Source organism: Lonchura striata, chromosome 3 (assembly GCF_050655825.1).
Source record: "Lonchura striata isolate lonStrDom1 chromosome 3, ASM5065582v1, whole genome shotgun sequence".
Taxonomy (NCBI): domain Eukaryota; kingdom Metazoa; phylum Chordata; class Aves; order Passeriformes; family Estrildidae; genus Lonchura; species Lonchura striata.
Window position 1 is genome coordinate 75,109,625 of NC_140705.1, and position 18,509 is coordinate 75,128,133.

General features: G+C 40.0%; 1 protein-coding gene across 11 annotated transcripts in view; it reads right to left on the minus strand.

Moving 5' to 3' along the window:
• Positions 1–18,509, minus strand: part of SMOC2 (SPARC related modular calcium binding 2) — a 136,591-nt gene extending 118,082 nt beyond the window's left edge. For all 11 annotated transcript variants that reach the window (XM_085575477.1, XM_085575476.1, XM_085575475.1 and 8 more), the window contains exon 1: positions 17,907–18,509. In XM_085575477.1, the coding sequence (XP_085431603.1) occupies positions 17,907–17,981 (75 nt within the window). In that variant the 5' untranslated portion in view covers positions 17,982–18,509. The remainder of the gene's footprint in view (positions 1–17,906) is intronic.

The following is an 18,509-nucleotide window of genomic DNA, read 5'->3' on the forward strand; positions in this document are numbered from 1 at the left end:
AATAAGATGTAGGAACCTACAAAATCTAATGTTCCTTAGGCACACTGGGTGATTAGCTGTAAGACTGCAGCATACACATTGCTTCCACAGTCTGTCAGAGTCAGTCCACTACACAGAGGGTTGTATTTTCCTAAAGTTTTCTGCAAATTCTCTGTTCAGTCTTTGCATGACTTAGGAGATGATGAGACCCTTCGGTTTTGTACTGTGCTAGCTTCTTTTAATTCTCTTTCTCCAAGGGAAAAGTCTTCACTCACAAATAGCAAAGCAACTTCATCACAGCATATGCAATCAAATCAGAAGTTAATTGTCTTTACTGCCTGTGTATTTCATGGCAATTAAAGCTTTAAAATCTATACTATAGAAAGGACAATGTAACTCAACATCAACTAGAATGCAGGGGCAGTTTACTGGGGTGCTTATGCAGACACCAACCAATCCAGTTTCATCTTGTAAAACTAGAAGCAGCTTGGCCTATGCCTGCCTTAAGTTGGTTTGTATCTCCTTGCCCAGATCAAAAACATGGCTGATAGAGTTTTTCATCAGAATTACTTTACAGATTATAGAGATTTTTGATCCCACATATGGGTCCTGTGATGATGCCCTTCATAAAGATTTGGCTGCCTGAGATCAGGACTAATGGAGAGACAGCACAGCCCACTGGCAGCCCCTCTTCCCTGGTGTCCCTGAAGAGGGGCACCCATGCTGTGCTGGAGAGGCAGCAACCCAGCTGAGACTTGTCCCCACCCATGGGACCTATTTTCCAGCTAAAACCTTGCTGCTTGGCCTCTGCCTGATCCACCACTCCTGCCCCATTCAATCTTCACCATGGCTTCTGCTCATCCATGCCCATATTCCAAATTATAAGTGACTTCCCACTTGAAGAGCAGCCCATACCCAGGGAGGCATCAGATGCCAGGGGCTGGGGCTGCCCCAGGCCCCCATGGCTGCCTGCTCCTGGTGGGGATGGGACCTGCCCACAATGAGCCCCCACTCTTCCCATTCCCTGGCCCTTACAACACCTGACACTCTAATGCAGACCTCTTGCCTTTTACATTACATATTTTACCATATTAAGAGGCAGTTGTAGCGGTTCAAGTAAAAAGGAATTGGTCCCCTGAGAGAAATGTGTAATGGTTTTCTTTGGACCAAAGAAGGGAAATTCATTTTTAATTGAATAATATGAGAAGAAAGCCTTACATGTGCTAATTTGTTGGACTCAAATGTGTTTAGACTGGGTTGTTAGGATGTTTTGACATTGGGTAATTAGGGTAATTGGAGAAAACAGCTGGACTATTTTGACACTAAACATTTTGATATGGGTAAGGTCACTCTGACACTAAGATCATGGAAGTGATATAAACATAAAGGAAGTTGCACAATGAAACAAAGCAATTTTCTATATAAAACCAAAGATACCTTTAAATATACATTAATTAAATAGCTTGGGATTTTTCAAAAATGGATCTTTGGAGACATCTCCCAAATCACACCTTTTTACTTCTAGAGATGATCATATCTGCCATGCAAAGAAAAGTATGAGTATGAAACAGGAAAAGTAACTGCGATAATAAAATAAACAGTTTTACTTTATAAGTGTTTGGCTTTGGTAATAATTATGCAAAGACTTTTTTCCCCCTGTTTCTGCAGGGATAAATCTGCAGCTGTCTGTGAACATTTTTATATGCCTGGTGAGAAACAAATTTAGCAAAAGTAACAATCAACAGCTTAACCTGTCTTATCTCAGTCTCTTGTTAACAATAATTCAAAATACAAATGTCAGTTGATCCCATCTTCATACAGGATTGTCCTCCATGGCATGACAATTAACCAGTGTTTGCTATGCCTACAAATGTTTCAAGAACAGAGACTGATTTTATAAGATATTTCAAGGCTGGAAAATATTCTACAAAATCTGAAAAATCTTTGGACATTTTAGCTACTCTGTATTAAAGATATTGTTTTTCTGAACATATGGCTTGATAAGCTGGTTTTTAAATGAGCCACATTTATGGTATATATCAAATATTTCATCAGAAATAGATATTCACATATTAAAAATGGTAGAGGAACTTCTCAAGAAATTTGCAAAAAAAAGACAACAGTGAATATTTCTATATTATCTTCAATATTAAAATAAGACAATGTGATTGTTAACAAGAAGCTAAGTCAGAAAACCTGCAGAATTTGCTAATTTTGCAGAATACCTTTCAGATTAGAAAAGACTCACAGAAGCAGAATCAGTTCATGAAACTTTTAAAACTGTATTCATTCCTGTTTAGCAGTTACCTTGTTACTGACAGAAAACTATAATTACAGCAGCATGTAGTTGCATCCATGTTACACTGTGCATTAAATGCTGCAGCTTCTTGAAGTTCCTTCCATTTAAAATCTTTCTACTTAAAAATTGCTAGATTTCCTGCATTTTTGTCTTCTGTCAGCTCTCTTTGGAAGCTGAGCTTTTTTGCATCTCTGGAATACAAGAGTGCTTCTCCATCTCCTTAACAACATTAGCATTTAAACACAGAATTTCAGTAAAATCCACCCATTTTACAGAAATCTTTCAAACAGAAGAGCTGTTTGTTAAGAAGTGTTTTTTTCTAAATATGCAACATTTCATAAACAAATTTCCTTTTAAAAAAACTTATTTTAATAAGCCCAAATTTCTTGTTCTTTCTGTCTTTATGCTAACATAGTTATTAATCACTTGTAATTTTGATTACATAATTCTTATCATGAGAGAAAACATTTCGCCATTAATCTAATCAGATTAGCTAGGAAAGATTTTACATTCTTTGTTATTGGTAACAGTTCTTTTTAAAATGTCAGATAATGAAAAGCCGTCTATCTAAAAATGAAGGAAATCAGTTAAAAGCAAACAAAAAGATCCACAAAAGGAGTCAGTACATGCATGGACATGACTGGGGCAAGAGGAAAGCACTTTCCCCAGGCTGCCTGGAGCTAGATGGCTATCCTGTATATGATATTACACATTCTTCTTCTTTTGTGCTTTTCTTTTTCAATCCTTTAAAAGTATATGTACCTATCTTTGGATATGTGTGACTCTTCACTCTCTGTTTTTCAGCCCCTGCTACAGCTGATACAATTTTCAGCCTTTCACAAATGGTCTTTGAATAGATGAGGAAGCCATCCTTTTCACCAACTCAGTTTCCACTGGCTCCTGAAGAACTACAGAGGTGATAGTAAATAAACAGCAACAACTGGGCAACTGCAACTGTGCCTCACATGTGAGGTTGTTCTTGTACTCAGCCATCAATCAGAAACACAGCAGTGACCTGCCAGTGACCTAGGAATATTTGCCAAAGATTTTTTGAACCTGCCTGTCTCCCGTGGTTCTGAGGGGCATTACACTGTCACCAATCTGGCCTTTACTAGAACACCAGGATTACCTAGCAATCAGGATTCCATAATATATATTTTCTAAGAAGAAAGAATCCCCAGACAAATTCCCAAGCAACCTACTACATAGAGTGGGACTGCACTTCACCAGACAGATCAGACACTCTTCACAGGATAAAGGAAGTGTCCATAATGAAGCTGAGTGTGGCTGATAAATTATCCCTAGGATAACAGAGTACTGGGTAATGTATTTTATTAGGTGATGAGCAGAAGAAGGGTAACATCTGGATTCATAGTCCATCAGGCTAAATCTGCCAAGTGTTCAAGTTCAGTTTATTTGAACAACACCTTAACAGTTAAATGGATTCCCATGGCACAGATCCCAATTCAATATGGAAAATGAAATAGCAATAGCACAATGGTGTCCACCTTTGACATGAAAAATGCACAGAAGAAAAAGTCTATCTCAGAGACAGCAGATAGTCAACAGCTATTTAAGACTGTAAAAGAGCAAGCAGCAGAGATCTCTGGGCTAGAAAAAGCTTAAAATCTTGATCAATGTGCTACCACAACTATGCAAGTGACTTGAACACTGAAAGACCATCCCTTCTTTTCACAGCATCATTCACAGCTTCAGGTTAATGGACACCAGGGAGTCCTGGACACATTAACTGAAATAACAGCACAGACTTGTTTCACACAGTTGCTAAGGCAGAGTCTGCCTGTTGAAAACACAAACTCCCTCATTCCATGTTTTCTTAGGCAATCTGCAGGAGTCTTAACACAATGTGCAAGAACTTCTGGACAGCATGGGGCATTGCCAACTAAGGAAGCAGCAGGTAAGCAGCAGGAACCTCACCTGACATACTGCAATCAAGCTTGGGCAGGATTCCAGGCCATGGGGGACAGCAGGACTGATTGAGAGGCATGAGCTTGGAAAAAGAGTGCATTGTGAAACCAATGCACACTGAATGGGCTTGCCCAGATAATGCAGTCAGAATGAGTAACAAGTATTTTAGCACTCCCAGCTTCATGAACTTTCCTTAATGATTGTGTTGATGAACCATACACATATGCAAATTTAGGTCTAATTTAACAGAGTTGTATGCACAGATAGTCAATGTCACTGAGGGAATATGTATCATTTAGAGATTGCCTTATAGGTTGCTTGAAAGAAAATAATTTTACAAAAAGTGTGCATGTTATTTATAGCCCATTTTATTTATAACCCATTTTATTTTGAAACAGACAACTGGTTTTGAGGGGAATAAAGAGACATAAACATTGCTGAGACTCAAGCTTTTTTCTTCACACATTTTTGCCATGAGCACAGCTCCCCATTCTGTTGACTTTAACTTCTGTCTCTTCCAGGTTCTCCTCACTTCTATTTCAATTGAGCCAGTGCTTCCACAATGCTCAGGTATCTATTAGCCAATCCTTGTCTCCCAGAAGAGTCTTTGGAGCCTTCATTGAGCATGTTGTTTAAGTATGGCTGTGTCTTGGAAGAGATTGTGCCTTTGCCACAAAGACTAAAACTATCATATTCACAGGGGAAAAAATGGTAGTCTTATAGTAACAGTTTTGATGGATATGGGATTTATCAAATTCATTGTAAGAGACTTAGGTATATTTGCCCTGAAAGGGGAATTATAGGATTTTAACAAGTTTTGTTTCATGAATTAGTGAATTTTTTTCATTAATTATTATTTCAATGGACATTTAGGTTCTGTAGTCACATGCATTTGTCAACAACATGTAAGAAGGATAAATATGACAACAGGGTTGGTTCAAGAAAGTAAACACCATCTGGTAGCAATAAAGAAGAGGGAGAGGTGATTTTATACTCTATATACCCAGTATATGTCCAGTGGTATCCTATTGATCAAATTTTACCTGTATGTGCAAAAAGCTACCAACATGATCTGTTATGAACAGCACCACCACACAGATACACACAGACTAAAAGATTTTATCATGCATACCAGGCTTCATATCCAAACATGCACATCAGTTTCAGGCACTTCAATTATCTTCAAGCTCTTCTGCATGCTCCTGCCCTTATGGGGTAGACCCATAGTTTTCCTTGTTCCAGATTCAGGAGGGCAGACAGATGTCCAATTCTGTCTTGCTCAAACTCCCACTGGACTCAGCAGGATGTTATGGAGAAGCCTGGACACACACATTATAAATACTGTAGAATATTAGAATTGCTATTATGCAATCCCTCCTCTGGGAAACCATGCACAGCAGAACCTGCAGCTCCTGTATCCACAACACACAGGCCACAGCCAGAGATCTACTTCAGCTGAGTGCCTGCTGCAGGTATTTCTGCTCCCCAAGTAACACAGGGATGTCCAGAAGCTAACTGATATTCCCGAGAGCCACGACAGAAGATGCAGTTGTGACACCCCTCTTTAGTAGGAAGGACTGAAGCATGGTGAGGCAGAATCATTTCTGATCTTTTAGAAGAGGGTACTGGAAGGGCAAACCATCTCACTTCTCCTCACCCATGCTACTTCGCCATTTGGGCTGCCTTGCAGACACCTGACACACATCACACAACTTTTTAATCAATACAGGACACAGAATGTGTGTATATGACATATGCAGCCCTCAGGCTACTTCACAGTCACGACAAATTAAAGGAAATTAGGTAATCAGCTCCAACTATACTTTGACAACAGCTTCTAAATCTCACTCCACTGAACAGCTTCCTAGCAAAAACAGAAGCAGTAAAAAAATAATCACTAAGTTTTAAAAGATGTTGACCTTTATTCAAGCAAGAAGCATCAGGTACAAGAAAGTATATCATCCAGGCACACCTGCTTTACCCTTGTTGACAGCAGATAGCTGCAGGGCTCTTCCTGAGAGACATCCTGCATACCACAACAGAGCTGGAGAGTATGAACTGTGACCCCCTTCAGTTTTGATAGACTTGTCACTTTTTTTTCAAGCTTTCCCATCCATCATACACACTCTTTCTAATGTTTGTCTCATTTTTATGAAGATCCCTGGAGGGAATTTCATTTCATCTTTGACAATGTTTTAATTGCTGTCAGCTGGAAATAGTGAGTTTTTACATGTGATTAGTCCTATTTGTAACCTCCTAATTTCATTGGAGATGTCTGGTTGCTTCTTACTTCTATTAAAAGAGTGAGATTTCCTGACATGGTTGTAAAATGAATCTCACTTGGGAGTTTTCTCACCCCCAGGTGTATTGAGAAGACTCAGGACAGTAGTTTTAAAGAAATTATTAACTTTTGTGACAAGGAAAGATACTGTGTGACCTTTTGATTTGTCCTGTCATAATAAGCAATGCAGGCAGTAAAAGCTCTATTCTATCATTATTTAGAATGATAATCATGAAAGCTGCTAAAATAAAATCAAATATTGCCTGAGGCAGTTCCTGAAGTGACCTGATCTGAGATTTGAAGGGAGATGGTATTCTTTTTGTTCTTTTCAGTCTTTAGATTACACAAATTCATCAACTAACAAACACAGCTGCCCTGTAGCACTTCCAACACACTCAAAAGCTAACAACTTAGAAATCTTGTCAAATGAAAACTAACACTAGACTCCTATGCATCATTCCCTTAGACCAAAACACACAAACAGAAAATATCAGATCAAAGCAGTCAGATCAAATTACATAAACTTTGGGGGGAAAATATCTGACATTCTGGTTATTAACCTCAAGGGAACTTTAAGCTTTTATGGGGGTTTTCCAATCATTATTGAAAAACAAAAGGAAGAAAAGGTTTGCATGGGAATGTAAATAGTGTACCCCTGCATACACATCTATGGCTGACATGGGTCATCTTAAGGTAGAAAATGGTAATCTAAGGAATTTAGTGCAGCTGATGGATACAACATGCTGAAGCCACAGAAGGCCTACAGGAAGAAGTTATTGATAATGCTTGACATTCCTCTGAGTTTGTCAAGAGAGCCTTTGGACCAGGTTTCACAGAGGGTTCTTGGTGCTGCTGCTATAGAAAGAGAGAATACACTTAGAGGCTGTGAACACAGCAGCAAGAACAGCTCTCAACGCTTTGGTCTCCACTCACAGGACCAAAGCATCTCTCATCCAAACCCATCTCCTCTTCTTTGTTCCAGGTCCATCTGACCTACATGCAAAAAAAGGAAGAGGCATCCAAACATTCACATTATTCTTTGTAGGAAAGACCAGGTTGCATATATGCTGCATATATTCAGAGCTATTTTTCTTTAGGGGAGAGTTTTGCACCATGAAAGGAAACACATACCACAGCTTGAGAACCCCAGCTTTAGGGCAATGATAAGGTTGGAACACTAAGCTCTCACAAGTCAGGAAATACCAAGCAGATGACATTTGGCTCTCTGCACCGTACAGAACACTTTGGCCAAAAGCATGACAAAACCAGAGAATAGACAATTTTGCTGATCATTTCCTGTAATGTTAAATTGCTTGCTCCAATTCTTTACAAAAGGCAGAGTAGGATCAAACATACGTATTTGTGTGCATATATATATATATATATACATATACTTACACACATAGTCATAAGAAAGTCTATACAAAATAACCAGTTTGGATAATTTGCAGAGGGTGTAAAGAACCAGACTTTGGCCACAACTGCCTGATGAACTCTACTATTTGTATATCCTCCATTATTTGTGTTCAGTTTCACTTGCAAGAAGGTGTCATTCCAGATTAATTTATTACTGAACTTGAAAACTGTGGCAGACCAAGAAAGCCAACCAGGCATGAACCTCTTTTGCCCAAAACATTGTGCAAACACAAATAGCTTACAGACTATAGACAGAAAAGGCATGTAAATACTGAAGATGAACTAAGAAAAGATCAACTGAATGGAGAAGGAGAATATTGGAGAAAAATCTACAGCAGCCAGAGAGAGCCCAATCACAACCGAGTCCCAAAGGATGCCAGTTTCCAGGTCCTCTGAGCTCACTCCTAGGAGCAATGTTGCAGCTAGTTCATTTCTTTGCTTTGTCCTCAATCCTGCACGTATTCTGAACCTGTGGTTATCTCACCAGTCCCTCTACCAAACCAGCAGTACTGTGTCTACTGAGCTTTAGTGAGTCTATCTCAAGCCACAAAGATGAAAGAATTAATCTCTATCAGCCATTTAGTCTTGGTGTCAGATCTGTTTTTTTTCATGTAGTAGGAAATATCCCAACTCATTGCTCTAGACCTCTCCTGGTCTTGCAGCTAATGAACATAAACACTGACACTTCATGAGAGAAGTACTTGATACCCATTTTGCAGTAAAGAAAATTACTGCACTAGTTACAGACAAGTAGACACTTGAGCTCTGCTTTTTGCCATTTTCCCTTCAGACTGAAATCAATTATCCATGCGTAAATATTGCCTTGTAATTTTATTGCAAATTAATGGAAGTCCATTATCAAGCAATGACAGAGCTTTTGCTCTGGGAGTCATTCAGCACCTGGAAAAGGAAAGCTTAAACAGAAGAGCAATTTGCCAAGTGAACACTTCTTTCAAAAAAACTTTCCCTTTCTTTCAGAAATGTAATTCATGGAGCCTTTCAAGAAGAAAACATGATAGGAAGATAAAACCTCCTGTTTAAAGTTCAGATTTGCAACTAAATCCACTTAGGCTGAAATCTTTCAAAAATTTTGCATGCTTGGAAACTGCCGTCCCAGGAGGAGATGGTCTGAAATACAATCCCATTAAATACAACGTAAAAAATAAGTTGTTCACTTTGTTTTGTCTTGCTCACCAGAATTTATGTAAGAAATGCTGCAAAAAGAAACAGCATGGATGCATGCAATGAAATTAATATGCCCTATGCTTTCTGCAGACTGAACCCCTCCTCCTATCTCACAGCCAAGAGCATCTCATATTTTAGGCCATATATTATTCCCTCTTGTTCTCACCAGCCTGCTCTGAGCTCTCATGAATGCTAATTCATGTTAATTGATGTCAAGCCACACCATGTCATTAAAGACACTTTCTTTTTGCAGAACTCTTTTTACCTTTCAATAGCATGTGTCATGACTTTTTTCCATTTGAGATTTTTCCCATTTGAGTTCGCATCTGATGTGTAACTGTAAAGTACTGAAAACTCAAGGTCCCCAGCTGCTCTCTTCCTCCCCTCCGGACTGAGAGGAGCCGGGACAGACCGCGCTGCTCTTGCTCTCCCTCCCGTGGTGGATCCCCGCAGTGCCATGAAGAAGAAAGGTGACCCTCCCTGCCCCTGAGGACCTTGTGCAAGCGGTGCCACCGCTCTGTATTTGCAACGGAATGGACAAGGGGAGCAATGGAGAAACACCGATACAGACCCTCCCACCTCTGCTTTTTATTTTGTGTCACTTAAATCTTTGATGGCTCTCTTCCAAAAAAAAAAAAAAAAAAGCCATCCAACACACCAGAGATAATTCACTGAACAAATAAACCTATGGTTAACTCAAAGTCTGATATAGTTTCTATGTTGACAATCTTGTTTCATTTCTACCATCCTCTTGTGGAGACAAAGGTATCTTTACAATATGTGCTACCCTCGAGTATATGGTAGCATACTCATTTCAGGACCAGGTTTCACTTACTTGATTTCATTTCTTTGGTAGAAACTTTTACTTTAAAAAGTGACATTTGCCACTGTGATTTTTCACTTTAGAAGACCCATCAGTCCACATGACAGCTACTCCCTGGATTTGAGTAGTGCTATACAGCACTATAGATAAAAAAAGGTGATGTACAGTGACCACAACATTAACAAATATAACTTTACAGAGCCTGGGTCAGTTTCACTGACACCCCTTTGTATGCACTAAATGGCATCCATATGGAGGCCACAGTGAATGAGAACTGATTAAAATACTGTGATTTAATGCAATAAATAAGTCTTCACCTGCACATATAAGCACAAAAAAATTGAGACAACTGAACCAGAGACCATTGGTAAGCTGTGTTCAACATGTCCTCCTGCTCATAATAGAAAATCTCCTTTTAATTTAAGACCATTAGGTGGTCCAGACAGCATGTTTAGGTGGCATAGAAAATCAGGATGAAGACAAGTGCACTGAAAGTAGCATGGCACACATGTATCAGCCTCCCTGAGAAGAGAGTCTCACATTTTAGTATCACCACCTTTCTGACATACTGTCAGTGCCATATTTCTACCATGTATTCTCAGAACAGCAGCCCTACACCCTAGATTCTACCATTTACAGGAAGATGCCACTGTGAGGAGCAGCAAAGAAAAACATTTGGGAAGCAATTCTCTAGATGGCATGATTTAGGTCCCCAGCTCACACACTTTGTATTCTGTGATACTTCCAGACACATGGTCTATTTTAACAGCATTTCTGTACAAACAGACATGTTGCAGTTAAAATATGGTTAAAATGGTTTGCACGTCTACTAAAAGGTCACCCAATCTTCTCCCCATCCTTCAAAGTAGTAATGAGACTCAATGTCAGATTTTACTCAGACTAAACTCAACCATTCCTCCACGTTACTCCAGATAAGAGCAAGAAAAAATAATGGAACTAAGGCACTGCCTTCCCACTCTGACATTCAGGGGTCACCAGGGGTCATCTGTTTCTCTGTACTGCAGCTTGCTACATGGATCATAGTGAATCCATCCTGAATACCAATAAAAGTATTCTTTATCTGTCACTACTTGCATTTCAAAAAATGTACTGATCTCTCCTGAGCTTTTAGACTGTTCACTCATAGTACCTTGAATTAATTCTGAAAAAAGGTCAGAATATAAGTAATTGCATGATAAAGGTAAGCCAAGTAAAAAGACTGTGAGTACTTCATGGCAGTAATTTTATTCAAAAACTCTGCAGAATACAGCATAAAGCCATGACTTAAAGAGCATTCCAAAGTAAAGGAATTTTTCTTTATTTGCATGTAAGTACTCTTTAGGTGCTCTAGGGCAGATTCAGACATTTCTAGCGCATGTAGGACAGCTAATTTGCATACAGTTTAAAAATGAACATCTAAAAGACAAGAAAGTATATTATTACATCCTCAAAACAAATTTAAAGCAACACAAAAGAAAAAAAATTTCTTTACTCAGTGACTCAGAAGATGACACAACAAGCAGCCTAAAGTAAATTAAGGGAAAAAAAGCTAGGTTTTGGATAGGTATGAAGTAAACATTCTTGAGCAAGTTTTCTAGCAACCCACTGAGCAAGCCAGGGAGAGAGCTGGAAAGGATCACCTTCAGGAAATATTTTCTCTTTTTGTCCTGACCAGAATTCTAGGTTGTATTCTCTATTAGCCTGGATTTTCAACAGCTGATGAAACACTTAGTGGTCATTTTTAAAAGGTAACAAATTAGAGAGGGGAAAAAAATTCACTGAAGGGCAGTGAACCAACTCATCAAAGCAATTTCTTCTCCAAGGACTGGCTGAAAGTTCCCTTTGGGGGACCAACTTCATGAGTTCTGTGGTAAGATATGACACCGCATTAGCTTTGCTGCTTGAGGACCACTGATAATTTGGTAAACTCATATTAAGCAGCCCTCTGATACTAAGTGTTATCACACCAATCTAAAAACTTGTCCACATTCTTCTAGGCAGCTTTCACTTTCCTGTAAGTTTGTATCCTTGTATCTCATGCACATCACTGCACTACAGCAATGGCTGTAATTCAGACCAGTTCCTATGTACATGCAGCAGCTGGGCAAAGACCGAAAACTGTAGGAAAAAATGCAGGTATTTATGCTATACCTTCTCTACTTAGTTTATTTGCTTATAGACAATATCGTGTTACATCTCACTATCCCTCCTTTTCTTTTGGCATAAATTATGTGTGAGATTAGCATATTGCAATTTTTTTCTGAAGTATTTTCTCTTTCCAGGTTTGTCTCCAGTATTGCACTGTTGCACTGCTGCTGTAGATAATATTAAGGCAGTGATTAGCAATTAATAACCAGAAGTGGATAAAGAAATGTCGAAAGAAAATACACAGGGCATTGAGACCAAATGACTGGCATCACCAGCATTTTGCTGTAGAAGACAGTAGAGGGGCAGAGGACGCAATATTCACTAAGACAAAAACTACTTTGACTATATTAATTTGGAAGAAAGGATTACAAATTTTAATTGTGAAATAGCCTTCATCATTAATCTACAATTTCAACTCTTAAAAATCTACCTCAGACCAGAACATTGAATCAAACAGAAAATTAAGATGCATTTGCATTTTGATTTTAAAGAAAACACAAAATTTTTGGAAATCTCTGAGTCCCTTGCAAGATGTAACCACCTTTCACTCTGCAGATTGCCCAAGAATATTTGAATTTGTTCAGATAAAAATGTCACTCCTGAACCAAACTCAGACCTTCATTGCTGTTCAAAAATAGGTCTTTGATTCCAACTCTTTCTTACTCAGTTTTTAATTTTCAGGCGCCTCTGCACTTCCTGGTCTCAGGCCTGACAGGAAATGAAGTACCAAAATACCATGAAAATGGCTGTGCCTGTGGTGAGGCTGGTCTGGCTGAAGAAATGGAAATATGAGCAAAGTCCCAAGCAAGCCAGATCTTGAAAATATCTGTAGCTTGGTTTCCAGACCAACAGGGTTCAGATAGGTTTTGGATAGCAGCTGAACCTTTGGAGGCTTTTCAAAATTAACTAAACCTTGAAGTTTGCCCACTGTCAAGGAATACAGCTGTTCCTCGAGGTATTCAGTAGGCAACAGGGGGCCAATGACAGCACTAAAATTGGCCACAATATGCATTATCTACTTCTTTTTATTTGCTCTGTCCTGCTCTTCCCTCCCCATTCACATTCATTTCTAATCTTCAATATTAGTTGTAAAAACTTTATGGGCATGCAGTCAACTGGCCATCTTCATTAATGTCTTACACATTATAAGGTGCAGTTTATGTTGGCTGCATGCACAAAAATTACTTCTGACCCCTGATGAAAAGTTTGCTGACACTTTCAGGATCAACTCCCACATTTTTTGGTGTTGTTTCTTTAATAAGAAGTGTCTTGAGAGTTTATTGCAAGGAACATTGTTGAAAATGTTTTATTTTCAGAGCTGATGTACCCTTGGTTGTACCAATGCCCATTTGCAGTAACAATGTTGTTAGGATCTGGAGCCACTTACAATTTTATTTATGGTCTTGTTTTTTCAGTCACAATTAGAGTAACTTTTCCAAATGTTTTGGTTTGCAGGCACCATCCAAATGGGTCCTTAACTTGGAAAGCTTTGATTTTAGCTTCCCTTTACTGTACTACCTTAGTGGTCCACTTTATATTGGTCAGTGTTGCGAAGTTATCAAGCGCACTAAATGCTATTGAATACTCACAAAGCATGTGCCAAGGGAGAAAAAGAAAACAATTGTTCCCTGAAATATTCAGCTGCTGATGAAAGAAACTATTACCAAGCAGAGGTGTTCATTTCAAGAAGTAATTTCAAGCAAACTTTCTTCCTTTGTAAGATCTATCAATTGTATTGAGAAAAGCACATGGTGCAGCAAGGCTTTGAAAGTATAAATAGTTTGTGGTATGTTGAAAGTCATCAAGATTTTAAAATAAGAAACACTTGTATCCTATTGTTTTTAGAAGTACATCCACACACACAACACTGCAACTGAGATAAAAGTGAAGTTGATGGTTTCAAAAATGCAGTATAAACAATGACAAAGTGTGTTGGTAAGTGCAGTGTTCATAAACAAAATGAGCTTTCTTCAAAGCACTGTATTTCAAAACAAAAGTACCTATATCCTCAAGATACACCGAATTTTCCTAATACAAGAAATCAACAAGGCTCAGATCTCTGCAGTTTCATATATCCAGAAAGAACGGGTACATCTCACAGAGCAGAATAAAAATGTAACATTGCAACAAAAAAATCCAACACTGTGTTACAAAAATTGCAGAGTGCTACCTGGTTTTCTATAAACAAGGTAAAAGGACAAGGCTACTTAAGATATTTTGTGGAATGTAAGAATGTTTTACATTAGTATTTGACACAAGGGGAGAAAAAAACAGGAATAGCCAAACTGGCTACAGCACCTCCAGGTCTCATGGGTTCTTGTGAGACAGCTCTCAGCCTACCTTTCCATAATGAAAGCCATTGTTCTGTTGCCAATATTTGTTCATTTGAAATAACAATAAATACAATACTAAAGAACATTATCCTCCTGCATGCATCCCTGAGGCTCAGTTAGCAATTAATAATTTGAATATTACATTTCACCTCACTTTATCCATTATTGCAGAGTCCAGGAGAACCTTAGGAAAGAGTAATCTTTGTGACAAGAAGCCAAGACTGGTACAAACTCAAAGTAAGATTTGGACTATCTCTAACCCAGTGAACATATAGAAACTCTGAAACTCTTAGACCCTGATGCACATCATGGCTTCCCAATAAAGATTCAGGTGTGCATCAGCCCATCTCTCATCAGTCTTTCTCTATCCTGGCACATAGTCAGGCAGTCAAGTAAGTGCTGGCTGGGTCCACAGTTTGGGCAGAGAGGGACAAATTATAACATACACACTCCCTTTAGATATAGCCATGAGATCCAGGGGACAAGACTCTAGACTAGAGCATTTCAACTATCTGCTGACTATTCTGATGCATCTGCCTGCCAGAAATCATCTTAATGTAGTAGGAACCCATATGCTCATCACGCCTTGCAAACCTGCAATCACATAAGACTCTTAGACAATCAGAAATCTCTTGGAGATATTATTTCTGTGAAAACTCTGTGATTTATTACTATGAGACCATTGCAAAGCTTCCAGCATCTGAAAATCACATATTCACCTGGACTACAGACATGGGTGGCTCTTGTGGGTATTTCTGCCCAAGTGAAATGCAAAAATATTATTCCCAATTAAATGGGGAAACAGATCTGTAAACTACTGAAAGTGTCTTCTGAAAGAAGTACTTGATCTGCTCCTTGACCTAGTGAGGACATATAGTTAAAGCAGGCCAGAGATCTGTTTATACAGATGAAAATCTTAAAGACAGATGTTGATATCTTCCCTCCCTGCCATGCTATCACCCAGTTTGTTGCTTAGAGCCCAGGCAAGGAACAAACCTCTTATCCATGTGTTACCTTTTGGAAAACAGTAGTGTGTTTTGCTAGAGAGAACTATAATTTTATTATCTTGTCTCTGCCAAGGTTCATCTTATGTCAGATTTATGACTGCAGTAGGCTGTTTCCCTGATATTGCCACCACCTGGCAAGATGAATATACCTCTGACAGTACTGTGATCAGGGATGTGCATTCCCTCTCCATGATCATCCCATAGTTTTCATAAAACTCATATCCACAGTGAAACATGCCCTGTTCTCATGACCTCTGGCCTATATCTGTTATTCTTCAAACCACAAATAAAAATAAAATCTGCATATGATGTGTGGAAAAAAATGGCTATTCTGAGTCGCCACACAGTGGTACAGCAGGTGAAAAGAAAAAGCCACAGATTTTCTTGGTCTTTCTACACAGCTTGGGTTTGTAGTTCCTTGTAATTATGCAGATACTATCCATGGATATTTGAGAAAGGTGCATGTGGAAGGGGGTTATATAGTCTGTGAGATACAAGCAAAATGACTACAGGAGTTAACAACCATTAAGCGATGTGGTATTTGTTGCTGTAATAGCTCTGGGTTTTTATTGTTGTTGAAACAGCTAAGTACAGAAATAGTAGAAATAAACCTGCCTCACTCAAAGTTCAGCCTTATGGGAAGATGTAGAAAGTATATGTGCATCAGTGTGTGCGTGTGTTATTTCGTTCCTATGGGTGTCTGCCTGTCCCCTTACTTGTTTCAGGGAAGTATTTCCAATCTAGTCTAGTATTTGTATGGGTGAGCCCTTTCCGTAAGAAGAGCAGAGGCAGCGGAAAAACTAACATGAGCTCACTACCTAGAGTCCTCTACTAACAAGACTAGCTACACCTACCAAAATGTTCAAGTTCATTTCAGTCTGAAAGTCTGACGTCTTCAAATCTATTACCTTTTTGGTAGCAGAGGCAGGGAATTCCACCATGATTGACTTTTCTGCTCATGGTTCACAAAGATGCAGACTGCTATAAGGTACATAAATGAGCAATGCACACTTTGAATTTGAAGGAACAGAGGGACTTCTAACATCACTCAGATAACAGTGAAGTCAAATATATTTGCATGAACCTATGGCATTTAATTTTCAGAGTTTGCCAAAGTGCTCTTGGCCATATTTTTCTTCCCTTTTGTGATTGAAACCCCTCAGTGACTGAAAAACATTCTGCAGTGATTTATATCCATAATTTAAACAGCTTTAACATAATTTGGGTTATGTATCATCTAAAGATATTGTAACAGTCACCATCACTCTTAACTTTTATATTTGGACAAACTAAGGTTTGGTAGCATTTCCAGTTTACTTCCACACTAATATTTAGAACTCTTTTTAGATACAGGAAAAAAGAATATTACATGTCTTATATAGCAAATTATGTTTATACATTTGTTAAAATAAACTTGAAAGTAAATTACAATGTTAATCTGTTTACTAGAATAGTATATATCACCTGACAGTCTAAGGAGTTTCAAATGAGGGTCTTAAAAAGTAAAATATGAGAATCACTTGAATTTATCTGTCCCACACTTTAAAATCACACACACAATAAAATTCACAAAGCAAGCTCAAACCTTTAAGGTTTTCAGTTAGCAGCTTCTAATCTACAAATCATTTAAGAGGAAAAAAAAAAACATTCAAATTTAGTCAACAAGGCAAAACTTTTCCTGAAGTATTTCAGGTATGAACAGCACAGCCATCCCCCACAGCCATTTCACCTTGAGCTGTCCCTATAGCACCTTCGTCAATAAGTGGGGGGAAAAAGGGGGAGAAAAAAAGGAAAAAACTCAACGCTTGGGATTTTACAGAAATTTTCTGAAAGACTTAAACAAATAAGATCTATTTCACTTTGCAGCTGCCTGTAACTTTACCATAATAAACTCTAAGCACACAGCCTTCACCAAAACACTTAAAAACAGCTTGAAAGAGGTATTTGCTGCCCGTTATGTTTACTCAAGCACTTGTTCAAAAACACATTTAAGGAAAATGTTTTTATTTCTACAGATTGCATTAATTATAGCTTCGCAAACACTGCAAGCTCTGCAAGAAGACTGAACTGAGCTATTAGCTACAAACCTCAGGTCTTGGCTAGAATAGTGGTTATGGCTTATTTAGTAAGCCTAATGAATTGGCTCACCCATCTCTACGCAGAGTTCAATGTATAGCACCACGGAGCCTGGAATAGCCAGAAAGGCTTGTTTCACGTTGCTTTATAATTAAAATGAAGTCGGTCGGCCCGAGTCGGTCCAAAAGCGGACCTCACTGCAGCGTTATTGCTCTTGGGGCAAATAAAAGCATTAACACGGACATTAGCGCTGCGGGGACCCGCAGCAGACCTGCGCCTGGCAGCCGCGGGCCGCGCTCTCCCCGGCGGTGCCGCTGCTCCCGGGCGAACGCGGCGGAGCTCCCGCCCGGCCGGGCAGGGCGCGGCGCTCGGCCCGCACCCGGGACCCGCATCGCCCGCTCAGGTGCTCCCGGCGGCGGGGTGGCCTTACCGTGAGGGCGGAGAGCTTCTGCGCCGGCACGGCGGGGAGCAGCTCCGGCAGCAGCAGCAGCAGCGGCACCCACATCCTGAGGCGGCGGCGGGCACACAGCGGCTGCGGGTAGCAGAGGACGGGACTCTCCTTGGGATGTCGCTCCCCCTCGACGCCTGCTTGGCTCCTTTTCAATCGCTCCGGCTGGGAGGTCCCAGCTCAGGTCCTCAGTTTTCTTTTTCCCCACCCCAGTCCTTAAAATCTGGGGACGCCTGTAAAACTGAGAGGCGGCACTTTCTCCCTCTCTCTCTGTCCCTCCCTCGCTCCTTGGGAGTCAGCCCCGGCTAGGAGATGCTCCCCTAGCCTCTCCTCTCCGGAGCCCTCCCACTGCCGGGGGAATCTGCCGAACGCCGCCGCCTCCCCCGGGGCGCCGCGCCTGCCTTCGCCTCGGGCGGGCTGTTGTCTAGCCCTGGGGGTCCCTTTCTCTCCCTTCCAGCCCTGAGCCCTCTGTGGCAGGGGAAGCGGGAGGAAACGACTGGGACGGGAAGGGAGGACCCACCACCACCACCGGGAGCACGCGGGAAGGCACTGCCGCGGCTACGGAGGCTGGCGGTGTGCGACCGC